Below are 27,618 nucleotides of genomic sequence, written 5' to 3' on the forward strand. Positions count from 1 at the left end.
GAGGGGCTCAGCTGGCTGCGGTGGGCCCGGAGGCTACTTACCAGCGCGTTCCCACCTCCGCATCTTCGCGGGGTGCTCGGGGGCCCGGCGGGGACAGACACCTGGAGGACGCCTCCAATTCCCGCGGGGCGCCACGCCCTCCGCGCTCCCGGCGGCGCCGGGAAATAAGGAGTGAGCGCCCGACCGCCCGGGTAGAAAGGTCCAGCTCCGGCTGCTCACCGCGGGGCTGCCACTTCTGCTCGGCGCCTGGGCCACAGCGCGGCCATGGACGCGCCACCCCGGGGCATCGGCACCTTCGTGGTGTGGGACTACGTGGTGTTCGCCGGGATGCTGGTCATCTCGGCCGCCATCGGCATCTACTACGCCTTCGCGGGGGGCGGCCAGCAGACCTCCAAGGAGTTCCTGATGGGCGGCCGCAGAATGACCGCCGTGCCGGTGGCGCTGTCTCTCACCGCCAGCTTCATGTCGGCGGTCACCATCCTGGGCGCCCCCTCCGAGGTCTACCGTTTTGGGGCCGTGTACAGCATGTTTGCCATCGCCTACTTCTTTGTGGTGCTCTTCAGCGCAGAGATCTTCCTTCCGGTGTTCTACAAACTGGGAATTACCAGCACCTACGAGGTAAAGGGTGAAGGTGGGCTGGGGAGGGGCGGGGGGGGGCACTTTTAAGGCCTCTGGAGGGATTTTTCCCTCCGACAGACTCATCACCGGGTAGAAATATCTCCCTGTCCAGGTCCGTCACCTCTCCCGCCCTGCCCTTTTGGCGAGAGGTGACCGATGAAGGCGACAGAATCCTGGGACTTACTCTCATGAGCTCAGAGAAAAAGAGGCTTCCAAAGTAAGCGGAATGATTTGGACTAGTGCTCGCTATGGCCCTTTCTGCTTTAACATCTAGGATTCCGAGTCAAGGGGAAAGATTTTAACACTTTTTATCTTGGGGGTAGGGAAATCGTTCAAGTCTCAGCTCCTCCTCCTTGAAATGAATCCCTTTGTTTTAGGTCTTTTCTTCACTTTTCCAGGATAGCTGGGGAAGAATTTTCACTCTCCCCTCCTCCCCCCTTCACACACCCCTGCCTTAGAGAGGCAGACGCCCAAATGGTTAAGATGCTGTAATTCTTGTCCCAGTACCTGCTTTGAGGCCAGATTCTACCACTTACTAGCTGGGTAACCTTGGGTGACTTCCTTAACCTTTTGTGTCTATTTCTTCATTTCAAAATGAAAATTATAATACCACCTCCCTCATCCAGTTGTTGGAAGGATGGTGGTGGTGTTAGAGGTGGTTGTCTTGGGATTACTAGGAAAATTTGGTTGCAAGGTTCTTAAATAGCTCTGCCTTCTCTGTCTGTGGAAAGATGATTAAGGAAAACCATCTTTCCTATTGCACAGGTCTGCTGGGTATAGGTTTTCTCAAGTTGTCTGCAGGAAAGGGCTTTGCAAAGATAGTGAATGTTTGCTTTAGTTTAAGGAGCTTGAGTGGGAGTGTAGGGGGAGGATAAAAGCTCAGGCAAGCAGTGGGGCCCTGTTTCATGCCCTCTGTGGTCTCCTTCACTCATGCTCCATGGACCAACCTGCAGAAGTTTCCCCTCTAATAGGCCAATACCCAGAGGACTCTGAGCCTCATTCTCAGCAGCCACCTCTGTCTTTGAGTTTATGTAGTGTTTGCTCAAACTCAGAGCCACTGGAAGGTTGTTTCCAAGTGAGGCTGGTTCAACAGGTGCTGGGGACGGGGCCCCAATAGCACAATAAGTGTAGGTGACAAACTGCATGGGCTTTAGTGACATCATTTAGGGCGAGACACCCCTGGGGCAGCATTGGCTTCCACTCACTCTGGTCATTGTGTTTGGGAGAGTTCAGTCATCACCCCAGAAGTGAGAAGGATAGAATTTCTCTGTTTTGCTTAAAGGTGACAAATTGGCTGCCCCAGGCCAAACTGAGTCTTCAGTCATGTTTTTTCTGACCCTTGTGGTGTTTTGAAAAATAAAATTAATTTATCATTTAATGATGATGAGAAGTCAAATAAAATTCCAGATTCTGGCTTCTTTTGCAAACTTAGAGGACTGATGACACTGGGCCCACAGTCTGTGGCCCCAGGAAGTCCAGTTTACAGCCATTGCTATCACTTCTTCTTAATTTCTGTATTGAGGCCTAATCACTGTATTTGCATGGTTACTGTCTCATGATAGAAAAATCTTTATCTGCATTTATGTCTTTATCAAAAATACAAAAGGGAAAATGGACAGGGGTGAAGGGAGTTCTTGTTTGGAGGGAGATGTTTGTTCCTTAGTGGATGTGAGGAATATTCCAACATGTTAATATATGAACACCTGGCCGATGCCACTCAGGTGCTGCCTGGTGGGATTTGTAGGACTTTGAGTCTGTGAGCTCTGATCCGTAGTTAACCAACTCCAAAACTCAGAAAGGGTTTGAAGAATTTGGCAAGAGGACTTCAGTCCCCACAGATGAATGCGCTCTCATAATCACCGACCCATGCTTCTCCGGGGCAGCGACATTAACTCAACCAGAAACAGATTTCTCACACGTTTCAAGTGGTGGAGGCTAAATTAGCAGAGTTCCCGCTGAAAATGGCAAAAGCTAACATTTACTGAATGTTTCATACATGCTGGGCACTGGGCTGCATGTTTTACACACATTATCTGACTTAATACTCAAAGCAATCCTTATAAGGGAGGTATTATGAGAGCACCATTTTGCAGACAAAGAGACTCAGAGTAAGTTAAGCTACATAAGAGAGCATGAAGGAAAGTAGACACATGCCTAGAGGCTGTGCAGTGGTGCATAATGGCTGCTTCTGAAGGCTCTGGTGAGTCTGTTATAACCCTGAGCAGAGCTTATGACAGTGCAGAGAGAACAAGGGAAGTAAGTAGTATAGGCTACATGGAGGTGTGGGCACGCTGGGGGTGTCCACAACTAGTGGGTGCCAGGCAGTTGGGGACAGAGAAGTTAGATAACATGTTATGTCCCTGATGATTGGTCATGGCAAACACTTCCTTGAGGAATATTCTGTTTTATGGTGAGAGGTGGAGCCACCCATATAGAATAACAAGTCCAGTATGGAGTGATCCTCTGGATTCTTGCTCAAGTATGAAATCTTTCCCTACTTGTAGTTCGTTAGCTAAGACTGGCTGTTCGGAAGCATTTTTTATTTCTATCGCTGCCCTAAGTGAGGTCCTGACAGGTGTTTAGCCACTTCCAGACCCACAGATAAAAAGTATAATGCAAGAGTCCAATTTCATTCACCACTTCTTCAGGAACTTTCTGGATCTAGCGAAATCTGTGTGTTTGGACTGAGTTGCCCGACTCCTCTCTCTCTCTCTCTCTTTTTTGATTCAACAGAGATCTTAGGATCCCTAAGTTATTGAAAGTTCTAGGGACTATGAGAGATCTTGGTTGACTATAGGCACCTACTGTTACTCTGTAGTTTTGTCTGGAAATCCTAGAGCTATTTTCTGAGCCTACTGCTCAGTGACTTGGGCTTCAGGGAGGTCTCCAGATATTTCTTTAGCAGCCCAGTAACTACTGATAGCTGAGATAGTGATAGACTTTTTGTTTCTATCTTAAGCTGGTCTTGTGTGAGGTTAAATCCATAGGTTTGCCTGGATCCAGCTGATCGTTGGGAAAATATGTATATATATTGTGTTCAACTTGCTACATTCTTACCTCCATCACATTTTTCTCTTTAGTTTTCTTTTGTCTCCAAAAATCTGGATACATTTACCTAGAAAATGCAAAGCCTTCTCTATCTATTCATGTACTTTCATTTTTTTAATTAATTAATTAATTCATTCATTTTTCCCCCAAAGCCCCAGTAGATAGTTGTACATCATAGTTTCACATCCTTCTAGTTGCTGTACGTGGGACGCGGCCTCAGCATGGCCGGAGAAGCGGTGCCTCAGTGCGCGCCTGGGATCCGAACCCGGGCCGCCAGCAGCGGAGCGCGCACACCCAACCGCTAAACCACGGGGCCGGCCCCTGTACTTTCGTTTTTAATAGAGTTTTACTCTGAAGAAACAACTCTGAAGAAATAACAGTGCCCTGTTTCCAGGCTTCAGGGCACTTCTTGAGTGTTCTAAAACGTCTTCCAAAGTATCCTCAGATGATTTTCATGCATTCAAATTTCATTTGAATTTCACTGAAATTCAAATTCTCATGGCCTATGGATTTGGATACCAGCTTTTTTTTTTTTTTGTGAGGAAGATTGGCCCTGAGCTAACATCTGTTGCCAACCTTCCTCTTTTTGCTTGAGGAAGACTGCCGCTGAACTAACATCTGTGCCAATCTTCCTCTATTTTGTATGTGAGGACGCCTCCACAGCATGGCTTGATGAATGGTGTGTAGGTCTGTGCCTGGGATCCAAACCTGCAAACCCCAGGCCGCCGAAGCAGAGTGTGTGAACTCAACCAGTATGTCATCTGGCCGGCCCCTGGATACCAGCTTTTTTATATGTTACTTTTGAAGGAACAGTTTACAACATTTCCCCATCCATGTATATAATTCAATAGTCTCCCAAACCCTGCAAAGTAAGAGGGGAGAGAAGTATTCCTATGATCCTCATCTTCAAGGGGAGGAACCTGAGATTTCGAGTGACTCCCTCATACTCATGGAGTCAGGGTTGGGGCTGGGACAAGGGCTGGAATTCTCCTCCCAATGTGCTACACTGCATTGTACATTTTTTACCCATTAGTTTGGAGGTCCTACTATGTGTCAGTGCCACCTACTCACTCTGTATGAGTCCTAGACATCTGGTCAGTTTACTTGTTTATTTCAAATAATGTAGTGGTTATGTGCACAGATTTTGGCATGAAATGGTCCTAGATTTGCATTGTGGCTCTGACAATCATTAGTTGCAACCTTGGTGTTCTCTCTGAGCCCCAGTGTCCTCGATTCTAACGTGTGCTTATACATAGTACCTGCCTCATGCAGTTGCTGGGATGACAGTCTATATGGCAAATACTCTATAAATGTTAGCTGTGATTATAGAGCAAAAATATCTGATGTCTTTTCCTCTGATTGTTACCTAATGTCAGTTTTTTCTTCCTCATTTTTTTTTTGCTATATGAAAAGACTATTGTCAGCTTTAAAATTCTCTCTCCATGTAGTAATAATATTCAAGTTAAATAATGTCTTGGACCCCAGCTTCCTTCTAGCTTTGAAATTCTAGGATTCTAACTCTATAATACATTATAATATATAACATAAGAGATAAGCAGACTATATTATAAGATATAGCAGATGTCAAGGAGAGTAGGAAGAATTGGCAGGGTGTTGGATCTGAACAGAAACTGACTTGGGCTGTTTTAAGTTAAAGAAAGAAACGTTTATTGGAAGGGTATGGGGGTAGCTCATAGAACAGAGAAAAAGTTGAACAAATAGACTGTGAAAAAGACAAGAGCCGGGGCAGCCTCTTCCGACACCCTGACAGGACCACTCTGCTTCTGCTCCAGTCATTTTCTGTCTTTATATCTTGCCTCTAAGCTTCAAATACCCATTGGGAAGAGAAGCTGATTGGCTGAGCGTGGATCATGTGACCACCCCTTGGTCAGAAGAGGCAGGGCACCTTGATTGACAGTTTCATCACAATTGCGTGTAGTGGGAAAGGGTGGTTCCCCAAGTGAATCAGGGAAATGTATGGAGTAGATACCAAGAGAAAGGGGAAACAACACTTGGCTCATTCTAAAAATGCAGAATATAATTCCATTTATATGACATTCTGGACAGGGCAAAACTAGGGATGGAGAACAGATCAGTGATTGCCAAGGTTTAGGGGTGGGGGAAGGTTTTGAGTACAAAGGAGCAACATGAGGGAGTTTTCTGGGGGTGATGGAACTGTTCTGTATGTATTAAAACCCGTTGAACTGTACTCTAAAACGAGAGTCAATTTTGCTATATGTAAATAAAAATAAGAGTAAAATAAAAATACAGAATACAAATTAGTTATGACATTACTTTAAACCTTTAACTCCTTTACTTCTTAAGCAGCTGATTTTTAAAAAGTGTCCAGAGGTTTCACATATTAACCGTTTTTCCTTTTTTGGAAACAGTATTTGGAACTTCGATTTAGCAAATATGTTCGTGTGTGTGGAACAATCATCTTCGTTGTTCAAACAGTAAGTATCTCTCCATTAATTTATCGTTTGTCATCTAAAATGTTTTTAACCAAGGCATCTTGGCCAAACTTATTTGGTGAATATATTAACCATAAAAAAGAGATGTTGAAAATAGGAGGAAACAAAAAAGGAAAAACACTCGTCACTACACAGCATTAACCCTTAAGGTCATGAAACAGTGTTTCAGCAAATGCCTTATTTCCAGGAAAAACAGAATGATTTAAGTGAACATTAAATATTATATTGATCAAACAACAGTTATGTTGCTTATCCCATCTCCTACCATCCCCATCAAAGTGACAGTAAGGGCATTACTGAGATGACAAAGATATTTGAAGGAGCTGTAGTAGCAGCTGATAGTAGGAGTAGTAAAAAAGGGAAAACAAATTGTATTTTTTGTAGTATTTTTGCAACATATTGAGTAATAGATATGAAAAAGTTAACTGACATAGGAAGACATTAGGAAATAATTTTCTTTGTTTGAAAGCATACTTAAAAAAATGAACCTGTGCTCTCTTTTAAAAATTAAAACATAAAATCCAATTGAAGCAGTCACTGAGTGTAAAACAACAGAACCATGCACTCTGGAGGAGTTTTTAAAGCCAAGGACACAATCCAGTAGTTCAAGAATTATATAAGCGTAGATTTACTGATTGACGCAAATGGAAAGCAGAGATTTGCCTAGCGGTCAGTGACAGAGAATGCCTACCACCCTTCATCCAGATTGCTGGAGTCTTGTCATGATCATTGTTACGTCATTTATATCTATCTTCCTCTTGGCAGCTAAGTGCTTTAGGGATGGGTTTGATAATAGAAATCTAGGAAGTTTTCATTCTCATCCCTGTTTACAATTCCTTTTCTCCAATAAAAAGCTACCTAAGCATTTGCTACAGCGTGACAGAATGCCTTTGTAAAGTATTTAACTGGGCTCATTTTTCATCTCTGTAAATTACATAACTTAAATTATGTCAGTCCTTAAAGCAAGGAGCCCTTTGGGGTCTGGTAGAGATTCTGACACAGAGCTGAGGCTGGTAGCTTGCAGTGGCCAACTGTTCAAACCCTCTTTGGGTCATTGTTAGAAATGCCAACAGAAATGAAAAGTGGGGACAACTGTTAGGAATATGGCCTGTGGTCACGTTTTCAAATCTTCAACTTGGACAGAACAATGAATATGGAAAGCCAGTACATTCTTCCCATAAGAAAGGAGCTTTAGCATCTTCCATTTGAAGGACTTCTGTAGATCTACTCATGTTATATGAACAAACATTCAAATACTACATAATATGATTTTTTTCATGTTTTTATAGGGTAATCACTGAATTAGCTTCTGTGTGATGTATTTGAAAAATCATGTGCAATGAAAATGATATTTTGAGAAAAAAGACCATATATATCTTATTCACTATTGTACCCCAGATTAATAAATATTTGTTAAATGTATGAATGAAAAATAATAAATAATATAAAAAAGATGGAATGCAGTTTTTGTTGGCTTTCAGGATTTTTTAGTGTAAATGTACACTTCTGTTTAATCAATGGGCATGCAAACTTTTAAAAACTGGTTTCCAAAATTTTCTCTGTTTTCTCAATTAATTATGCAGTGTTTAACAATAGTTTGAAGGTGTATGAATGAGGGACCATCCCCTTTTAAATTTGTGTTCTTTCTTTCTTTGTAATTGTTTTAGATCTAGGAAAATTGATTTCAAGCTTGAATTGATGGATCAGTGACTATCTGCACTACCACCACATGAAAAGTCCATATTTTTTCACAAAATTGGTCAAAAAAGATTTTTGTAACCTATGACCACACCACAAACAGAAAAGGAGAATCAACTTCTCTTAAATAACATTTTTCAAGTTACGTACAATTTTATTAAGTCTGAAAGTGCTGTTTTAATTCATAATCAAACTTATGGAAAAATATCAATATTTTATTTTATAATTCAGACCATTTATTTGGTTTTCTTTTTTCCTCTAGATTCTGTATACTGGAATTGCTATTTATGCCCCTGCTCTGGCTTTGAATCAAGGTACATTTTAAAGTTACCAGCTATGTCACTCACATTTTGTCATTCCTTTTTAATAGATTTTATTCTCTCTTTGGAGAAGTGGGGAGATGGATGAATGCTTCTGTGTCAGCTTGGGGCGGAGGGGCCCTGGTGAGTTCAGTGTCTACACTAACAGCTTCTTTGGGTTCCTGGATTGATAGCTTCCAAAGGTCTGTAGATTAGTGGAGGGGCAGACCTCACTGGGCAGTGATTCTCTGGGATGTGCCAACCAGCCATTCCCCATTCCTTCAGAATGAACGCCTCCTATAGTCTAAATCATGAATAACGACTCTCCCTCCCTTTGTGGCTGTAACCTGGAGCCTATCTCCAAGAGGCTTCTGTGTTACTAGGCTCAGTTGCATCAGGAAAAATCTGGCAGGGAGAGAAGCTTTTCTTGTCCCCACTTCTACTGTGGTCCAAAATGCAGGAGAATGAGATCTGTGTGATTTGAAATATCAGACTGCTCCTAGTGACAAAAGGACAAATGGCTATAGTGTCCTTATAAGCAAATGTATGAAGATTGTACTGATCAACAAGTTGCTATACTCTCTAGGTTTGGGCAGATAAAAGCAGTGAAACTGGGACAGTTTATTGAGGCAAAGGCGCCTATTAGTCAGATCCTCAAAAGGCTTTGGGGAAACTCTATTTCCTTTGAATTCTTATCAATCAGAAGTGAGTTTCTCTCTAAAACTTCCTTGTAAAATTGACAGGTGGACCCTGTGATGGGAAGAATGTGGTGCAGTTCCTGGAGTTAATATAAAATGGAAAAACCATGCTAAATCCACACTCTAGTTTCTTGATTTCTTGATAGATAGATAGTAGTTATCACCTAAGTTTATAAGGTACAACAGTATCATTACAGAGAAGAACTCCATTATATAATGTGCTCTTGAATTCTGAATGTCAGGCATGTTCCGTGTCAATATTACCAACATCATGAATGGATCACTTTATATGTAAAGAACAGAGCTATAAATTTCATAAGTTACCTATTGGCTTTAAGTATAATTAAAGATGTTGGCTTTAGGGTTTTAAAGTGCAGTTCTAGGAATAAGAAAGTACTACCTTCAAACTGTGAAGAAATCAAGAACTCTGTTCTTATCAGTTTATTGAACCACTCCCTAGGAATAAATTAGGAACCAAGAGATTTCATTTTGACTACTTGAATATCAATTGTGTATTTTACTGTGACCAAGGCAGTAGGCACAAACATAGATATCGTACTTGGTGTGCAACAGATGTTCAACAGAAACTTGTTTAACTGAGTTAGAACTTAACATTCTCTGGGTCCAATCTTTTTTTTTTTATTATGGAAATCTTCAAATATATACTAAAATAGAGAGGACAAGTGTAGTGAATCCTAGTGTACCCATCACTCTATACTAATTATCAACTCTTAGTTTAATTCACTCCTCGTTTCCCTCACTTGATTATTTTGCTGTAAATATGAGATATTATATCATTTCACCTGAATTCAGTATGTCTTTTAAAAATAAAAACCTGTTTTTTAAACACGATTATACCATCATCATGTCTAAAACATTAACATTAATTCCTTAATATCATCAATATCAAGTCAGTGTTCAGATTTTCCTGATTTTTTTGTGTTTGTTAGAATCAGGATCCAAGTTTATGTAATTGCAATTAGTTGATATGTCTCTCAAGTTTCTCTTTCTTCCTTTTTAAAATTGAAATTTTAAAATTGAAAAATTATCATTTCTAATCATTAGAATTGAGATACAGCTTTTAAACAATAGAATGCACAGAAAATAAGTATACAGTTGGATGAATTTTAACAATTGTGTACACTTGTGTGACCACCACCCAACTCAAGATATAGAGTATTTCCATCATCCAATCCCAGAAAATTTTCTTGTGCTTCTTTGTAATAAATCTGCCCAGCCATCACAAGCTGCCACTTTCTGATTTTTATCACCATAAATTAGTTTTCCTTCTTCTCAGATTTTATGTAAATGGAATCATAGAGTGCTTTCTTGCATCTCATTTCTTTTGCTCAACAAAATGTTTTTGAGGTGCATTCATGTTCCTACATGTATCAGTAGTTTATTCCTTTTTATTACTAGTATTTCGTCGTATGTGTCTACCAAAATCTGTTTATCCATCCTCTTGTTGATGGACATTGGGTTGTTTCCAGCCTTAGGCTATTATGAATTAAGGCTGCTAAGAAAATTTTTGTACAGGTTTTGTTTTGTCTTTCTTTGCTTTTTGACACGTTTTTATTTGTGTTGGGTAAATACCTGGAAGCTGTGTAAAGTTAAACATACATCTCTTACGACCCAGCACAGGGTTGATGCACGTACGAAATGTAAGAGAAACTGCTAAATATCTTTTTTAAATGGTTGTACCATCTTACATGCTTACCCCACAATATATGAAAGTTCCAGTTACTTCACACCCTTGCCAACATTTCATATTTGTCTTTTCAATTTTAGCTGTTCTGGTTGTATGATCTATTATCTTATTACTATTTTACTTTGCATTTTCCTGATGAGTTTTGATGTTGAGCTTACTGGCTCATGGAATAAAAAAATGAATACAAAAAGACAAATAACCCAGTAAAAAGTGGACAGAAGACTGGAAAGGACACTTTACAAAAGCATATATTCTTTTAATCAATTACATGGTATCTATCCATTTACCTAGGCCTTTTAAAACTTCTGTCAGTAATGTTTTATAGTTTTTTTTTTTTTTTTTTTTTTTTTTTTTAGATTTTATTTATTCAGTTTTTTTTCCCCCCAAAGCCCCAGCAGACAGTTGTATGTCATAGGTTCACATCCTTTTAGTTGCTGTATGTGGGACTCGGCCTCACGTTGGACGGAGAAGTGGTGCCTCGGGGCGCTCCCGGGATCAGAACCCAGGCCGCCAGCATCAGAGCGCGCGCACTTAACCGCCAAGCCACGGAGCCGGCCCTGTTTTATAGTTTTTGATGTTGAAGTCTTGTGCACATTTCTTAGATTTACTCCTAGGTAATTGATGTTTTTGATGCTTTTGCAAATTGTATTGTTTTATAATATCTTTTTCTAATTATTCATTGCAAATATATAAAAATACAGTTGACTTTTATATGTTGATCTTCTATCCTGAGAATTTGCTAAATTTGCTTGCTAATTCAAGTAGGTTTTTGGCAAATCCCTTAGGATTTTCATGTTATTTATGAATAGAGACAGTTTTACTTTTTCTTTTCTAATTTGTGTGTCTTTTATTTCTCTTCCTCATCTTACTGTGCTGTTAACATGGGAAATTATGTTGATTTTCGAATGTTAAACCAGTTTTGCATTCTTGGAATAAACCTCACTTGATCATAATATATTAACCTTTTTATATATTGCTGGATTTGATTTGTTGATATTTTGTTAAAGACTTTTGCAGTCTATGAGGACTATTGATCTGAAGTTACTTTTCCTTTAATGTCTTTGTCAGGATTTTTGTATCAGTTATGCTGGCTTCATAAACGAGTTGAGAAGTGTTCCCTCTTCTATTTTCTGAAAGAGTTTGTGTAAAATTGTGTATTTCTTTCTTAAATGCTTGTAGAATTCACAGTGAAGGCTTCTGGGCATGATGTTTGTTTTTATAGAAAGGTTTTGATTTATGGATTCAATTTCTTTAATAAATATGGACTTATTCATATTTTCTAATTCTTATTGAGTCAGCTTTGGTGAACTATGTTTTTCAGGGAATTAATTCATTTTTATCTAACTTGTCAAATTCATTACTATAAAGTTGTTTATAATATCCTCAGTTTTAATGTTTGTAGTACCTATAGTGATGTCCCTTTAATTATTCCTAATATTGGTAAGACACCTTTTCTATCTTTTTTTCTTGACGTATCTTACTAGTCATTTACTGACGTTTTCAATTTTTTCTAAGAACCAATTTTTGGCTGTGTTGATTTTATGTGATTGCTTTCTATTTTATTAATTTGTGCTATTATGTTTATTGTTTCTTTTCCTCTGCTTACTTTGGGTTTAACTTTTCTAGCTTCTTAAGGTAGAAAGACCATTGATTTTAAATCTTTCTTATTTTCTAGTGTAACGTTATAAATTTTTCTTTGAGTGCTGCTTAATCTGCATCCCACAGATTTTGATACATTGTGTTTTTATTATCATTCAGTTCAAAATATTTCTAATTTCTCTTGTGATTTCTTTTACCCAATACATTTAGAAATGTATTATGTAATTTTCAAATATTTGGTGATTTTCTACTATATCTTTTTGTTATTGATTTCTAAATTAATACTGCTTTGGTCAGAGAACTATTATGATTTTAATCCTTAGAAATGTGTTTTTATGGCTCAGGATATGGTCTATCTGCTGCACATTCCATGTACTCTTATAAAGAATGTGTATTGGGTAGTTTTTGGGTGTAATGTTCTATAAATGTCAAAGGTTCTGTTGGTTAATAGTGTTGTTCAAATCTTCTATATCTTTACTGATTTTTTTTTCTTGTATCAATTACTGAAGAGGGATATTAAACTCTTCAAATATAACTGCTGATTTTTCCTTTCTCCTCTTCTGTCAATTTTTGCTAGATGTATTTTGAAGCTCTTTTAAAGTCTCTTTTAGTTTATAATATCCCTCCTTTTTTTTAAATTGCAATTTATTTGTTGAACAAACGGTCGTTTGTTCTGTCAAATTTTCCAGGTTCTTGGTTTTACTGAGTGCATCACCATGGGGTCATTTAATGTTCCCCAGCCATCTGTATTTCTTGTAAACTAGTAGTTAGATCTAGAAGCTCTCCTCAGACTCTAGTTCAACTTTTTAGAAAGAATATTTCATAGGCAGTGTCATTTGTTTCCTTCAGAAGGCATAGAATGTCAGTCTTTTAAAAAAAATTTATTGGCAGTCATTGATGATCATTCTAGGTCTATTATTTCATTAGGGCTTATAAAATGGGATATTCTTTTCTTTTTATAAAATAAGTAAATTTTATTTTGATACCTTGAACATTTTTTAAATTCTATTGAGGTCTTATTGGCTGTTAATATTGTGTAAACTTCAGGTATACATTATTATATTTCAGTTTCTGTATACATTGTATCATGTTCACCACCAATATTCTAGTTTTTATCCATCACCAGACATATGTGCCCTTTACTCCTTTTGCCCTCCCCCCTACCCGCTTTTCCTCTGGTAACCACTAATTTGTTCTCCTTATCTATGTATTTATTTGTTTATCTTCTGCATATGAGCGAAATCATACAGTATTTGTCCTTCTCTGTCTGACTTATTTCACTTAACATAATACCCTCAGGGTCCATCCATGTTGTTGCAAATGGCACAATTTTGTCTTTTTTATGACTGAGTAATATTCCATTGTACATATATACTATATCTTCTTTATCCATTCATCTGTTGGTTGGCACTTGGGTTGCTTCCATGTCTTGGCTATTGTGAATAATGCTGCTATGAACATAGGGGTGCATAAATCTCTTTGAATTGTTGATTTCATATTCTTTGGATAAATACCTAGTAGTGGAATAGCTGGATCATATGGTATTTCTATTTTTAGTTTTTTGAGAAATCTCCATACTGTTTTTTATAGTGACTGTACCAGTTGGCCTCCCGCCAGCATTGGTTGAGGGTTCCCTTTTCTCCACATCCTCTCCAACACTTGTCATTGCTTGTCTTGTTAATTATAGCCATTCTGGTGGATGTGAGGTGATATCTCATTGTAGTTTTGATTTGCATTTCCCTAATTATTAGTGATGTTGAACATCTTTTCAACAGATGCCTGTTGGCTGTCTGTATATCTTCCTTGGAAAAATGTCTGTTCATATCTTCTGCCCACTTTTTGATTGGGTTGTTCATTTTTTTGTTGTTGAGTTGTATGAGTTCTTCATATACTTTGGAAATTAACCCCTTAGTGGATATGTGATTTCCAAACATTTTCTCCCAGTTGGTGGGTTGTCTTTTCATTTTATTGATGGTTTCCTTTACTTTACAGAAGCTTTTTAATCTTATGTAGTCCCACCTGTTTATTTGTTCTTTTGTTTCCTTTGCCTGAGTAGACATCAAAAAGATACTGCTAAGACCGATGTCAAAGAGTGTACTGCCTATATTTTCTTCTAAGTGTTTCATGGTTTCAGGTTTTACATTCAAGTCTTTAATCCATTTTGAGTTAATTTTTGTGTATGCTGTAAGATAATGGTCTACTTTCATTCTTTTGCATGTGGCTATCCAGTTTTCCCAGCACCATTTATTGAAGAGACTTTCCTTTCTCCATTGTATGTTCTTGGCTCCTTTGTCAAGGATTAGCTGTCCATAGATGCGTGATTTTGTTTCTGGGCTCTCGGTTCTGTTCCATTGATCTTTCTGTCTTTTTTTCAGCCAATACTGTGCTGTTTTGATTATGATAGCTTTGTAGTATAATTTGAATTCAGAGATTGTGATACCTCCAACTTTGTTCTTTTTCCTCAAGATTGTTTTGGCTATTTGGGGTCTTTTGTTGTTCCATATAAATTTTAGAATTCTTGGTTCTATTTCCATGAAGAATGTCATTGGGATTCTGATTGGGGTTGCATTGAATCTGTAGATTGCTTTAGGTAATATGGACATTTTAAGTATGCTTATTTTTCCTATCCATGAGCATGGAATATCATTCCATTTCTTTATGTCATCTTTGATTTCTTTCAATAATGTCAGATAGTTTTCAGTGTATAGATCTTTCACCTCCTTGGTTAAATTTATTCCTAGGTGTTTTATTCTTTTTGTTGCAATTGTAAGTGGGATTGTATTCTTGACTTCTCTTTCTGCTAGTTCGTTGTTAGTGTATAGAAATGCAACTGATTTTTGTATGTTGATTTTTTATCCTGTCACTTTACTGTATTTGTTGATTATTTCTAATAGTTTTTGGTGGATTCTTTAGGTTTCCTATATATAGAATCATGTCATCCTCAAATAGTGAGAGTTTCACTTCTTTTTTGATTTGGATCCCTTTTATTTATTTTTCTTACCTAATTTCTCTGGCTAGAATTTCCAGTACTATGTTTAATAAGAGTGGACATCCTTGTCTTGTTCCTTTTCTCAGAGGAATGGCTTTCAGTTTTTCTCTGTTGAGTGTGATATTGGCTGTGGGTTTGTCATATATGGCCTTTATTATGTCGAGGTAATTTCCTTCTATACCCATTTTATTCAGAGTTTTTATCATAAATGGATGTTGGATCTTGTAAAATGCTTTCTCTATGTCTATTGAGATGATCATGTTTTTATTCTTCATTTTGTTAATGTATTGTAACACATTGATTTCTTTGCAGATATTGAACCATTCCTGCATCCTTGAAATAAATCCCACTTGATCGTGGTGTATGATCCTTTTGTTGTATTATTGTATTCGATTTGCTAATATTTTACTGAGGATTTTTGTATTTACATTCGTCAGCAATATTAGCCTGTAATTTTCCTTCTTTGTGTTGTCTTTGTCTGGTTTTGGCATCAGGGTAAGGTTGGCCTTGTAAAATGAATTAGAAAGCATTCCATCCTCTTCAATTTTTCAGTATAGTTTGAGAAGGATAGGAATTAAATCTTCTTTGAATGTTTGGGAGAGTTCACCAGAGAAACCCTCTAATCCTGGACTTTTGTTTTTTGGGAGGTTTTTGATTACTGTTTCAATCTTTTTGCTTTTGATTGATCTATTCAGATTCTCTATTTCTTCTTGATTCAGTTTTGGGAGGTTGTATGAGTCTAAGAATTTATCCATTTCTTCTAAGTTATCCAGTTATAGCCAGACGTATAGCTTTTCATAGTATTCTCTTATAAGCCTTTGTATTTCTGTGGTGTCTGTTGTAATTTCTCTTCTTTCATTTCTGATTTTGTTTATTTGAGTCTTCTGTCTTTTTCTTAGTGAGTCTTCCTAAGGGTTTGTCAATTTTGTTTATCTTCTCAAAGAATCAGCTCTTAGTGTCATCGATCCTTACTATCGTATTTTTTATTCTCTATTTCATTCATTTCTGCTCTGATTTTTATTATTTCCTTCCTTCTACTGACTTTGAGCTTTGTTTGATCTTTTTCTAGTTCTTTTAGGTATAGAATAAGCTGGGTTTTTTGACATTTTTCTTGCTTTTCGAGGTAGGTCTGTATTTCTATAAATTTCTCTCTTAATACCACTTTTGCTTCATCCTATAAGTTTTGGTATGCTGTGTTTTCATATTCATTTATCTTTAGGTGATTTTTGATGTCTCCTTTGATTTCTTCATTGATCCAATGGTTGTTCAGTAGCGTGTTGCTTAGTTTTCACATATTTTTGACTTTCCCAGCTTTTTTCTTGTAGCTGATTTCTGCTTTCCTAGCATTGTGATTAGAAAAGATGCTTGATATGATTTAAATCTTCTTAAATTTATTGAGGCTTGCTTTGTTCCCCAACATATGGCCTATCTTTGAGGATGTTCCATGTGCACTCGAGAAGGATGTGTATTCTGCAGTTTTGGGATGGAATGTACTATATATATCTATTAAGTCCATCTGGTCTAGTGTTTCATTTAAGGCCACTGTTTCCATGTTGACTTTCTGCCTGGATGATCTATCCCTTGATGTAAGTGGGGGTGTTGAGGTCCCCTACTATTATTCTGTTGCTGTCAATTTCTCCTTTTAGGTCTGTTAACAGTTGCTGTATATACTTTTGTGCTCCTGTGTTAGATGTGTATGTATTAATAAGTGTTATGTCTTCTTGGTGGAATGTCCCTTTCATTGTCATATAACGGCCATCTTTGTCTCTCATTATCTTTTTCATCTTGAAGTCTGCTTTGTCTGCTATAAGTACAGCTACACTCAGTTTCTTTTGGTTGCCATTGCCTGGAGTATCATCTTCCATCCCTTGACTCTGAGCCTGTGTTTGTCTTTAGAGCTGAGATGTGTTTCCTGGAGGCAGCATATTATTGGGTCTTGTTTTTTAATCCTTTCAGCCACTTTGTGTCTTTTGATTGGTGAATTCAATCCATTTACATTTAGAATGATTATTGATATATGAGGCCTTAATACTGCCATTTTATCTTTTGTTTTCCAGTTGTTCTATATTTCCATTGTTTCTTTTCCCTTGTATTTCTGTCTGCCATTTCAGTTTGGTGGTTTCCTGTGATGGTTTTCTGAGTTTTATCTTTATTTATGATTTGTGATTCTGCTCTGATTTTTTGCTTTGTGGTTACCATGAGGTTTGTATAAAAGATCTCATAGATGAGATAGTCCATTTTCAGGTAGCCTCTTATCTCCATTAGCTTATGCAGGTTCCATCTCTTTCCTCTTCTCCTTCTATGTTTTTGTTGTCACAAATTATTCTCTTTTATGTTGTAAGTTTGTGACCAAATTGAAGTGTTTATAGTTATTTTTGATACTTTCTTTCCATTTATCCTCTATTTTATAATTAAGTGTTTGCTAACCTATTCTTATAGATAACTGCAATTTTCTGATTTTGTCTGTTTATCTCCTTACTCCAAGCTTTGTAAACCTTTGCCTTTTTGTTTCTGGTAGGAGGGTTCCTTCATCATTTCTTATAAGGCAAGTCTAGTGTCTAAGAACTCCCTCAGCTTTTGTTTGTCTGGGAAAGCTTTTATTTCTCCATCAGTTCTGAAGGATAATTTTGCTTGATAGAGTATTTTTGGCTGATAGTTTTTGTCTTTCAGTATTTTGAATATATCATTCCACTCTCTCCTAGCCTGTAAGGTTTTTGCTGAGAAATCCCCTGAAAGCCTGATGAAGGTTTCCTTGTAGGTTATTTTCTTCTCTCTTGCTGTGCCTAATATTTTTTCTTTGTCAATGACTTTTGACAATTTTAATATTACATGTCTTGGGGAACATCTTTTTGCATTGATGTAATTAGGAGTTCTACTAGCCTCATGTACTTGCATGTCCAGTTCCTTCTCCCAGTTTGGGAAGTTCTCAACTATCATCTCTTTGAATAAGCTCTCTGCTTCTTTCTCCAACTCTTCTCCCTCTGAGATAACTATAATCCTTATGTTACTTTTCCTAATTAAGTTGGATATTTCTCAAAGAATTTCTTCAAGTTTTAAAAATCTTACTTCTTTCTCCTCCTCCACCTGAATAATTTCTAGATTTCTATCTTTGAGCTCAGTGATTCTCTCCTCCATAAGGTCTGCTTTATTTTTTAAACTTTCTACATTACTTTTTATATCATTAATTGTGTTCATATTGAGAATTTCTGTGTTTTTTTTTTTTTTTAGAGCTTCAATCTCTTTGGTCAAGTATTCCTTCTGTTCATTAACTTTATTCCTGAGCTCATTGACCTGTCTTTCTGAGTTATCTTGTAACTTGTTGAATTTCTTTATGACAGCTATTTTGAATTCTCTCTCAGTCACATTGTAATCTTCTGTGACTTCAAGTTTGGTTTCTGGAGAGCTGTCGTTCTCCTTCTGTCCTGCTGTGTTGCTGTAGTTCTTCATGGTGTTTGATGAATTGATCCTCTGCTGCACATTTGTGGCAGTAACCACATTTCTTTTTTGGGTACAGCTTTGGTTACTTTGGTTGTGAGCTGCTTCTGGTTCTATTTGAGAACCTTCACTTTCTACCCTCCACTCTCTCTGCTAGAGGTGTCTTCAATGCCTCCCTTGTGCCACTTGTGCCTCTGCGGTTGCTGGTGCTTGCTACTTTTGATGTCGTTGCTATCATTGCTGTCTCGATGTTGGCACCAAGGTCACCAGACTGTGAGATCTTTTGCTGCTTCTGGGGTCACCTGGGTCTCATGTTCCCCTACTTGCTCTCCACAGGCTCTCCATGGGCTAGGGTGCTGCTGCCCTATTCACCACCTGCACTGCTGCTCTTGGGTTATCTCAGGGTGCTGGCAGCACCACTGCCAGGGGTGTTGGGTTCACAGGTGTTGCTGTTGCTGTCAGGGGCCCGGGTTCTTGTATGCAGCTTCTGCTGCTAATAGAGCCAATGTCAGGGGTGCTGCCACTTGGGGCTGGGTCTCAGGTTCTGCTGTGGTTCCTGAAGCCTCAGGTTGCAGGTGCCACCTGCCACTGCTAGGGGAGGAGTAGGGGATAAGCCACAAGTGTTGTTGCTGGCCCTGCAGTCTCTGGTCACTGGTGCCTGTCAGTGTGCTTTTTAAGTCCTTAGGTTAGGGCACCCTGCTCTTGCTAGTGAATCATGTTTTGGTTGCTGTCCCCATTGCTAGAGAGACTAGTGCCACTTCAGATGTATAGATACATGGATCAATCAGGTATTCTGGTGTGCTGTACAGGGAGTCCTTTGTTGGCCACTAGGTATCTGACTGGTTGTAACTTAGAGGGGAGAGACAAAGGGAGCAACTTACTCCACCATGATGCTGATGTCACTCTTATTGTTGAATTTTAAGAGTTCTTTGTATAATAGTCCTTTTTCAGGTGTGTCTTTTGCAAATATTTTCTCCTAGTCCATGGCTTGTCTTCTGATTCTCTCAATATTGTCTTTTGCAGAGCAGAAGTTTTTAATTTTATAAAGTCCCACTGATCAATTATTTCTTTAATAAATCGTGTCCTTGGTGTTGTATCTAAAAAGGCATCACCATACCCAACGTCATCATGGTTTTCTCCTATGTTATCTTCTAGGAGTTTTACAGTTTGCATTTTACATTTAGGCCTATGATCCATTTTGAGTTAATTTTGGTGAAGGGTGTAAAGTCTGTATCTAGATCCATTTTTTTGCTTGTGGATGTCTAGTTGTTCCAGCACCATTTGTTGAAGAAGCAATCTTGGCCCCATTGTATTGCCTGTGTTCCTTTGTCAAAAATCAGTTGAGTATTTTTATGTGTGTCTATTTATGGGCTCTCAATTCTGTTCCATTGATCTATTTGTCTATTCTTTCACCAATATCACACTGTCTTGATTATCGTAGCTTTATAATAAGGCTTGAAGTCAGGTAGAGTCAGTCCTCCAGCTTTGTTCTTCTCCTTCAATGTCATATTGACTATTCAGAGGCTTTTGTCTCTCCATATAAACCTTAGAATCAGTTTCACAAAATAACTTTCTGGGATTTTGATTGAAATTGCATTGAATCTATGGATCAAATTATGAAGAACTGACATCTTGATAACATTCAGTCTTCCTATCCATGAACATGGAATATCTCTCCATTTATTTAGTTCTTCTTTGATTTTGTTCATCAGAGTTTTGTTGTTTTTCTCATACAGATCTTGTATACATTTTGCTAGATTTATACCTAAGTATTTCATTTTGGGGGGTGCTAATGTAAATAGTATTGTTTTTAACTTTCAATTCTACTTGTTCATTGTTGGTATATAGGAAAGCAATTGCAGTTTGTATATTAACCTTGTACGCTGCAACCTTGCTGTAATCACTTATTAGTTCCAGGAGTTTTTTGTCAGTTCATTCAGGTTTTCTACATAGATGATCATGTCATCTGTGAACAAATACAGTTTTATTTCTTCCTTTCCGTCTGTATACCTTTTAATTTTTTTTTTTTTGTGAGGAAGATCAGCCCTGAGCTAACATCCTTGCTAATCCTCCTCTTTTTGCTAAGGAAGACTGGCTCTGAGCTAACATCTATTGCCAATCCTCCTCCTTCCCCCCCCCCAAAGCCCCAGTAGATAGTTGTATGTCATAGTTGCACATCCTTCTAGTTGCTGTATGTGGGACGCGGCCTCAGCATGGCCGGAGAAGCAGTGTGTCGGTGCACACCTGGGATCCGAAACCAGGCTGCCAGTAGCGGAGCACGCACACTTAACCACTAAGCCATGGGGCCTACCCACCATCTGTATACCTTTTATTTCCTTTTCTTGCCCTATTTCATTAGCAAGGACTTCTAGTACAATGTTGAAAACGAATGGTGAGAAGGGATATCCTTGCTTCATACCTGATCTTAGTGGGAAAGCTTCACGTTTCTCACCATTAAGTATGATGCTAGTTGTAAGTTTTTGTAGATAGTCTTTATCAAGTTGAGAAAGTTCTCCTCTAATCCTAGTTTACTGAGAGTTTTTATCATGAATGGGGGTTGGATTTTGTCAAATGCTTTCTGCATCTATTGATATGATCATATAATTTTTCTTTTTCAGTCTGTTGAAGTGATAGATTCCATTAATTGATTTTTGAATGTTAAACCAGCTTTGCATACCTGGGATAAATCCCACTTACTTGTGGTGCATAATACTTTTTATTCTTTTTTGGATTTGATTTGCTATTATTTTCTTGAGCATTTTTGCATCCAATTTCATGAGAGACAGTAGTCTGTAGTTTTCTTTTCTTGTAATGTCTTTGTCTGGTTTTGGCATTAGGGTAATGCTGGCCTCATAGAATGAGTTAGGAAGTCTTCTTTCTACTTCTCTCCTCTGAAAGATATTGTAGAGAATTTGCATAATTTCTTCCTTAAATGTTTGGTAGAATTTACCAGTGAACCCATCTGGGCCTGTAGCTTTATGTTTTGGAAGGTTATTAACTATTGATTCGATTTCTTTAATAGATATAGCTCTATTCAGATCATCTATTTCTTCCTGTGTGAGTTTTGGCAGATCATGTCTTTCCAAGAATTGCTCAATTTCGTCTTGATTATCAAATTTGTAGGCATAGAGTTGTTATCCTTCCATTTAAAAAAATATAATATGCCCCTCCACTTCTTAGATAGATGGTAGCAAATTATATAATCTTTTCTCCATCTTGATCCCATCTTAGTAATATGTACAACTTGTCTTTTCAAGGACTGGTAGAGTAATGTGTTTATTTGAACCATGATGAAAAATACCTGTTGACCCCATTGAGTCATAGTATCAAATAGTTTTTTAGCTTAATTACAATATAAATGTTTTTTTTCGTGTACTTAATTTAACCAATGTTGGATCTATGTATGTTGTCTGAGGGTAGAAACCAGGTCTATTTAATTTATCAAATAAAAATTTAAACTCCATTTGTTTTGGGACATTTTAGGAGATTTGGACCTAGCTTTAGGCAAATGGGTATAGAGGTAGGTGCCTGATAAAAGATATAGCTCCCCCCTGTTTATTTTTTGAGAACTACTTTTATTATGTTTGTTTCACAGATATACCTGCATTTTCTTTCCTTCTACAGTCACAGGATTTCATCTGTGGGGAGCAGTAGTGGCAACAGGGGTGGTCTGCACATTCTACTGCACGCTGGTATGTAAAGAACATTTTTTCTTCTGTCACACTACCAACTTGCTTTGCAAAATTGAAAACTTGAATAGTTGTGTGCTGCAGTCTGGGTCATTCGTACCTACTCTCCTACTCCTGCCTCCTACAGTATAACTTTTTTGTGAGGAATATTCAGTCTGGTGTAAAATTTGATCCTTTTTAGAACATTGATCATAACTGAGAATTTTTTCTTTCGTCTGAACCATGCAATGGTCCCTAATCTCGTCTCCTAATTCATCCTTACTGTTGTCAAGTTATTATGGCTGTGCTCATATTATTCTTCAGCTTAGAAATCTAAGATAACTTCCCATTGTCTTTAGGCAGGAGTGACAGTCAAAATATGTAATGACCAGTATGCCATGGGCTCTCATATTATCATAAAAGCTGGTCCTTAGTATCTATGCAAGTGGTGCAAGTTTTATGGTTTCCCTAATAGTCTAGGTCTTAACCCTTTAGTTGCTGGATATTTTATAAGATGGGGTTCTCAAGGAGGAGCTGGTTCAGCCAAGGTCATATGGACTGGAGGGGGAAACTTGGAAAGTTTGTAGCAGTGTCTAGTACAAAGCAATTTCAGTATTCCAACAATTGGTATGACTTTCTATGTATATACTGTTGAATATCAGCCTTGCCTATAGGCAGATATTGCCTTTTGCAATCTGACTCTGAATTTTCTTCCCAACAATCTCCCCATACCACTCCACTTCACTCCAAAATATATATCTGGCCACACTCAACGTACCATGTACTTTGATCTCTCTATACTTTTGCCATGCTGTTTTCACTGCTGGGAGGGAATTCCATCTTTGCCTCTGTTTATGTTTGAAGCTTACATTTGGCTTAAATATCACCTTCTCTTCAAGATTCTCCTAACCTAACCATTTCCCTTGGGTGCACTTCTTGGCCAAGATCCATGTTTTCATTGTTTTTGTCCAGCATATTGTATAAGCATGTAGATGTTTAATGATGTCTGATAGAAGCATTAATGCTAATACGCTTTCCCCTCAAAGGGTGGTCTTAAAGCAGTTATCTGGACAGATGTTCTTCAGGTTGGGATCATACTGGCTGGATTTTCGTGTGTGATTATACAGGCTGTGGTGATTGATGGTGGAATCAGCACTATTCTAAAGGATGCCTATGATGGTGGAAGATTAAACTTCTGGGAGTAAGTAGCTATTTACCTCTTGGTTAATAGAACACTCCTTTTTTTTTTTTGTAAAAATACTCTCTTTATTGAAATAGTAAGTTTACATTAGAAAACAAACACATAAACCACTAAGGATGTGGTACAGAAAAATGAAGCTGGCTAATAAGTGTGTAAGGGGTTTCCACCAGGTTTTTAAGGGGTTAAAACAGTCAGATGGTGCTTAGTTACACTATACTTAGGATGGTGCATCCCCCTGAGAAGGGATTTATAGCAAGAGTATTTTATTTTATTCCAGATATTAAAGTCTGGAATAGGTTGAAGGGTAGGTTAGGGTAATAAGGGAAGAGATAGTGGAGAAATAAGGAAACCTCTTAAGAGAAAAACACTAAAAGACAATGATTCCATTTTGACAGTTCTTTGTTTCAAGCAGCCTAGAAAATTTCTCTTTTGTTATTGGTCTGGTGATGTATACTATATTATTATATATTATAATTATATTTATGTGTAAGTATTATATATTATACATTATATAATATTATATATTATTTCAAAAGAGTTCACTAGAAAAGTTATGGCTGATGCCTCAAGTGTCAGTATAGGACATGATATAACATGTCTTAAACAACCGTTCAGTTTTCCTAAAGAGAGACTAATGGAAAAACTAGATGTTTGACCCCAAATATATCACACAATTTAAAAGAATATTTAAAACACCTTCCCTTTTGGACCAATAGTGTCATCCTTGTACATCATGTTCAGTGTGGAAAGGGGCCCATTTTGACATGGACCGGCTTATTTTCTGTTTAAGCACTCCTACTTTGAGGCAGGCAGACTGAAATCACTGGCAAGAAGAAATAAAAAACGTTTGCATTTTGATGGCTCTCTTCTGGTTTTCTGAAAATAGAGGCTAACATTTGAGAAGAGTTTTTTCAGAAATTGGACGGGGTCAATGTGTTCATTTGCAAGAATGAATTACAGCAAATCAACTTCAACTGTTTTCAGTAATTTGTTTTCCTTTTACCTCAAGATTCAGATTCCAAGGAAGAGAGCCTCCAATTGGCTAAGTTTGGGCATTGTTCCATCCCTTAGCTAGGGCAGAGCAGGATGTTTTGACTGACAGCCGTTTAGACTATTTAATGGAGAAATGGTAGCTTCCCCAATGTAAACTTGGGTTGCTGTTACCAGAAGAGGGAAGAATGGATACCAAGAAGCAGACACAACCAGTGGCTACTAGGGACATCTTGATCATTCCTAAATCTCTTCCTAGTAGGCTAGGTTGAAGGGAGAGGGTGTGGAACCAATCATTTTTCTGCAAGATAACTGTTACTTTATACAAAGAGTACGCATACTGCTGCATTGAAGTGGTAACATATACATCAATAAAAGATTCTAAAAAGTAAAAGATTAGACATTTTTATGATCTTTACTTTGAAGGCTGACAACCATTAAGTAATAATGAAAAGCCTTATTGTATATCCCTTGTTATTCTAATAAGTTTTGAGAGTACGATGGGCAAAATATCTGTTCTGGTGGAGATAAATGAAGAGAAGGATTTTGTGTCGGTATTTTCTGTACAGTCTATAGTTGGTGTATGTATTCTGTTTGGCCTAAAACCACTGAATCTGCTCTTTTAAATCTTGTCTTACTTCCCTCAAGTAGCTCTCTGAATCTTTTGGCTCTTGACTTCAATTCGGTAATATAGTGGCTACCTTCTCTATGGCAGAAGAGGTCAACACCCTTGAAACTCTTAGACTTTGACATCGTGTTAGAGAGTGGAATAGAGGCTCTTATCTTTCCATAGGAATGCCAGAATACGCATAAAATCTGAAAGCTTTATTCAACTGATCTTAAATATAAGATTTGAAGTGAATTTGCAGAAATTCATAATTTTCAGAAAGTTTCCATGAAAGCTAATTTTGCAGAAATTTATCCAGCTTGTATTGTGTATCAGAGATAAACAAAATCATTCCTTCCAAGGTGATACAGTAAGAAGAGTTCAAAGATGTATCAAACATGGGAGTTGAGCTTTCTTTGTAACAATGTTTTGGTCTGAGGTACATGTTATAAAGTGACTTTTAACTATTAATATTTAGCTTGTGCACACAGCATTTTAAGAAATCACAATTTTAATGACATGGTAGTTTTAGAACGTGAAAACCTTTAGACTGCATTAATTGACTGACTTTTTGAGCTTGAATATAAATTAGAACTGTGACTATACATGTGCTAGGAAAGAAATTATACACACAAAACGTGCCAATTTTGTGTTCATTTCAGTACACTATCTCTTGCTGTGGTGCACTTAGGAACCTATTTCTCTCTCTTTTTTCAGTTTCATGCTCTTCTCTGATTACAGCATGGTGGATTTGTTTAAATAATTTCCGATGGCCATAGGACAACAATTTATATAAACACTTGGAATGATTAGAACATTTATTTTCCCCCAATCCCATCCAGAATTTCCAAATCTCTGAAAGTATCAAATTTTGTTTCATTGAACTTAAGTTAGGAATGTTTCTACCTTTTATATTACTTAGTATGTTTGTACATATTTATGTATGTATACATGTTTATATACGTATACATTGCTTGCCTCCAAAAATATTCTTGGAGGATTTTCTGTAGTTCTTTTGCTGATAATTCAGATTTGTTTTCTGTTTCTTTTCATTTAGTTTTAATCCTAACCCTTTGCAAAGACACACATTCTGGACCATCATAATAGGAGGGACCTTCACGTGGACCGGCATCTATGGTGTCAACCAATGCCAAGTGCAGAGATATATTTCCTGTAAAAGCAGATTCCACGCAAAAATGTAAGCCAAACTATGGTATATGGATCTTTAATAACCATCAGTTATCTTTATGGAGACTCTTTCATAAATCAAGTTTTGCTCAGGTTTAAGTCTTTTGTATCATGAAATTCCAAGAGATAAATGGTATACTTACTTACAAGTATTACTTACTTACAAGGATCAAGTAGCACTGTACGTTTCAAATCAGATATTGAAAATATTTATATGAATTATTAAGTAAAATAAATATTATCAAATTAATAGGCATTTATTATGCTTCTGTTTGTATAAGGAACTATGGGGAATAAAAAATTATAAATATAAGGCACTTATTATGAAGAAACTTAACAACAAATTAGGAAAATATATGCAGGTGAAATAACACTAGGGAGGTATAACAATTCCATGAAACAATATAACAAGAGAGGAAGTGTTCCAGAGCATTATATTGCCAGATGCACTGGTGTATTTTATTTTCAGACACAGTCACGGGTTTATAACCCTGCTCTTAATACTTGCTACTTGAGCAATCCTCCATGAGTTACTTAGTCTCTCTGAGCTTTAGTTTCTAAACTTGGAAAATGAGCTTAAGAAATATATATCTCATGGGAGGTATTACAAAATGTGTTTGTGTTTGGAACACACGTAATAGGGGTCCAATAAATATGAATTCCTTTTTCAACCTCAAATCATGGGATGTGAAGGCAGAGGATGAGTGAGAGATTCTTGTCCACCAGGAAAATTCAGAAGAATGGTCATATGTGGGCAGGTGGAAAAGAGTGGGAGGGCATTCTAGGTAAGCAGAGTGATTTGGACAAAGCATAGAGGTTGGAAGGACGACATGTTCAGGGAACTCTCAAGCCTGTCTTGGCTTGAGTAAAGAGTATGAACAGTGGCGGGTTCTTTCTCAAGAGGCCTCAGATCAGCTTGGTGACCACCACTCCTTGTGCTGATAAATAAGGCTGACTTGGCCCACATGCATTTAGGGGCTTAAAAACTCTAAATAGGTTAAGAGTAACAGGGTGTTTGGAGTAGGAGAAGGAGTGGCAATTCTATTTCTATTCAAAGGAGAACATGAAAATTTTGTGATATCACATGTCAGAGCTCAACATATTGAGAGTAAACCGGTTTTAGACATTATTTGTCTTTGTAAAATTCCACAATGAAAGATCTATATGAATATGAGTACAATAACTGGATATGGAATCCCCCAAAAGTGATCTTGAGAATTCTGGTATTTTAAGGAACTTGAAGGAATGTAATTTGTATATCCAGTAATCCACTGGACTTTGAATCTATTCTAGAGCTGATGCCTCTCCCAAAGTAATTGTGCACATGCTCTTCTGCTTCTTTGGGAATGTGAAACTCAAAAAACCCAATTTTATAACTAAAATAACAGCATTAGAGCT

General features: G+C 37.5%; 1 protein-coding gene across 1 annotated transcript in view; it reads left to right on the forward strand.

Moving 5' to 3' along the window:
• The first annotated feature begins 254 nt into the window (after positions 1-254).
• Positions 255-27,618, forward strand: part of SLC5A8 (solute carrier family 5 member 8) — a 56,611-nt gene continuing 29,247 nt past the window's right edge. Inside the window, exons 1-6 of the mRNA XM_004418018.3 lie at positions 255-618; positions 6,057-6,122; positions 8,101-8,152; positions 22,191-22,258; positions 23,281-23,435; positions 26,090-26,230. Of these exons, the coding sequence (XP_004418075.1) occupies positions 265-618; positions 6,057-6,122; positions 8,101-8,152; positions 22,191-22,258; positions 23,281-23,435; positions 26,090-26,230 (836 nt within the window). The 5' untranslated portion in view covers positions 255-264. The remainder of the gene's footprint in view (positions 619-6,056; positions 6,123-8,100; positions 8,153-22,190; positions 22,259-23,280; positions 23,436-26,089; positions 26,231-27,618) is intronic.

This window comes from Ceratotherium simum, chromosome 25 (assembly GCF_057802395.1).
Source record: "Ceratotherium simum simum isolate JZ-2026a chromosome 25, ASM5780239v1, whole genome shotgun sequence".
NCBI lineage: Eukaryota > Metazoa > Chordata > Mammalia > Perissodactyla > Rhinocerotidae > Ceratotherium > Ceratotherium simum.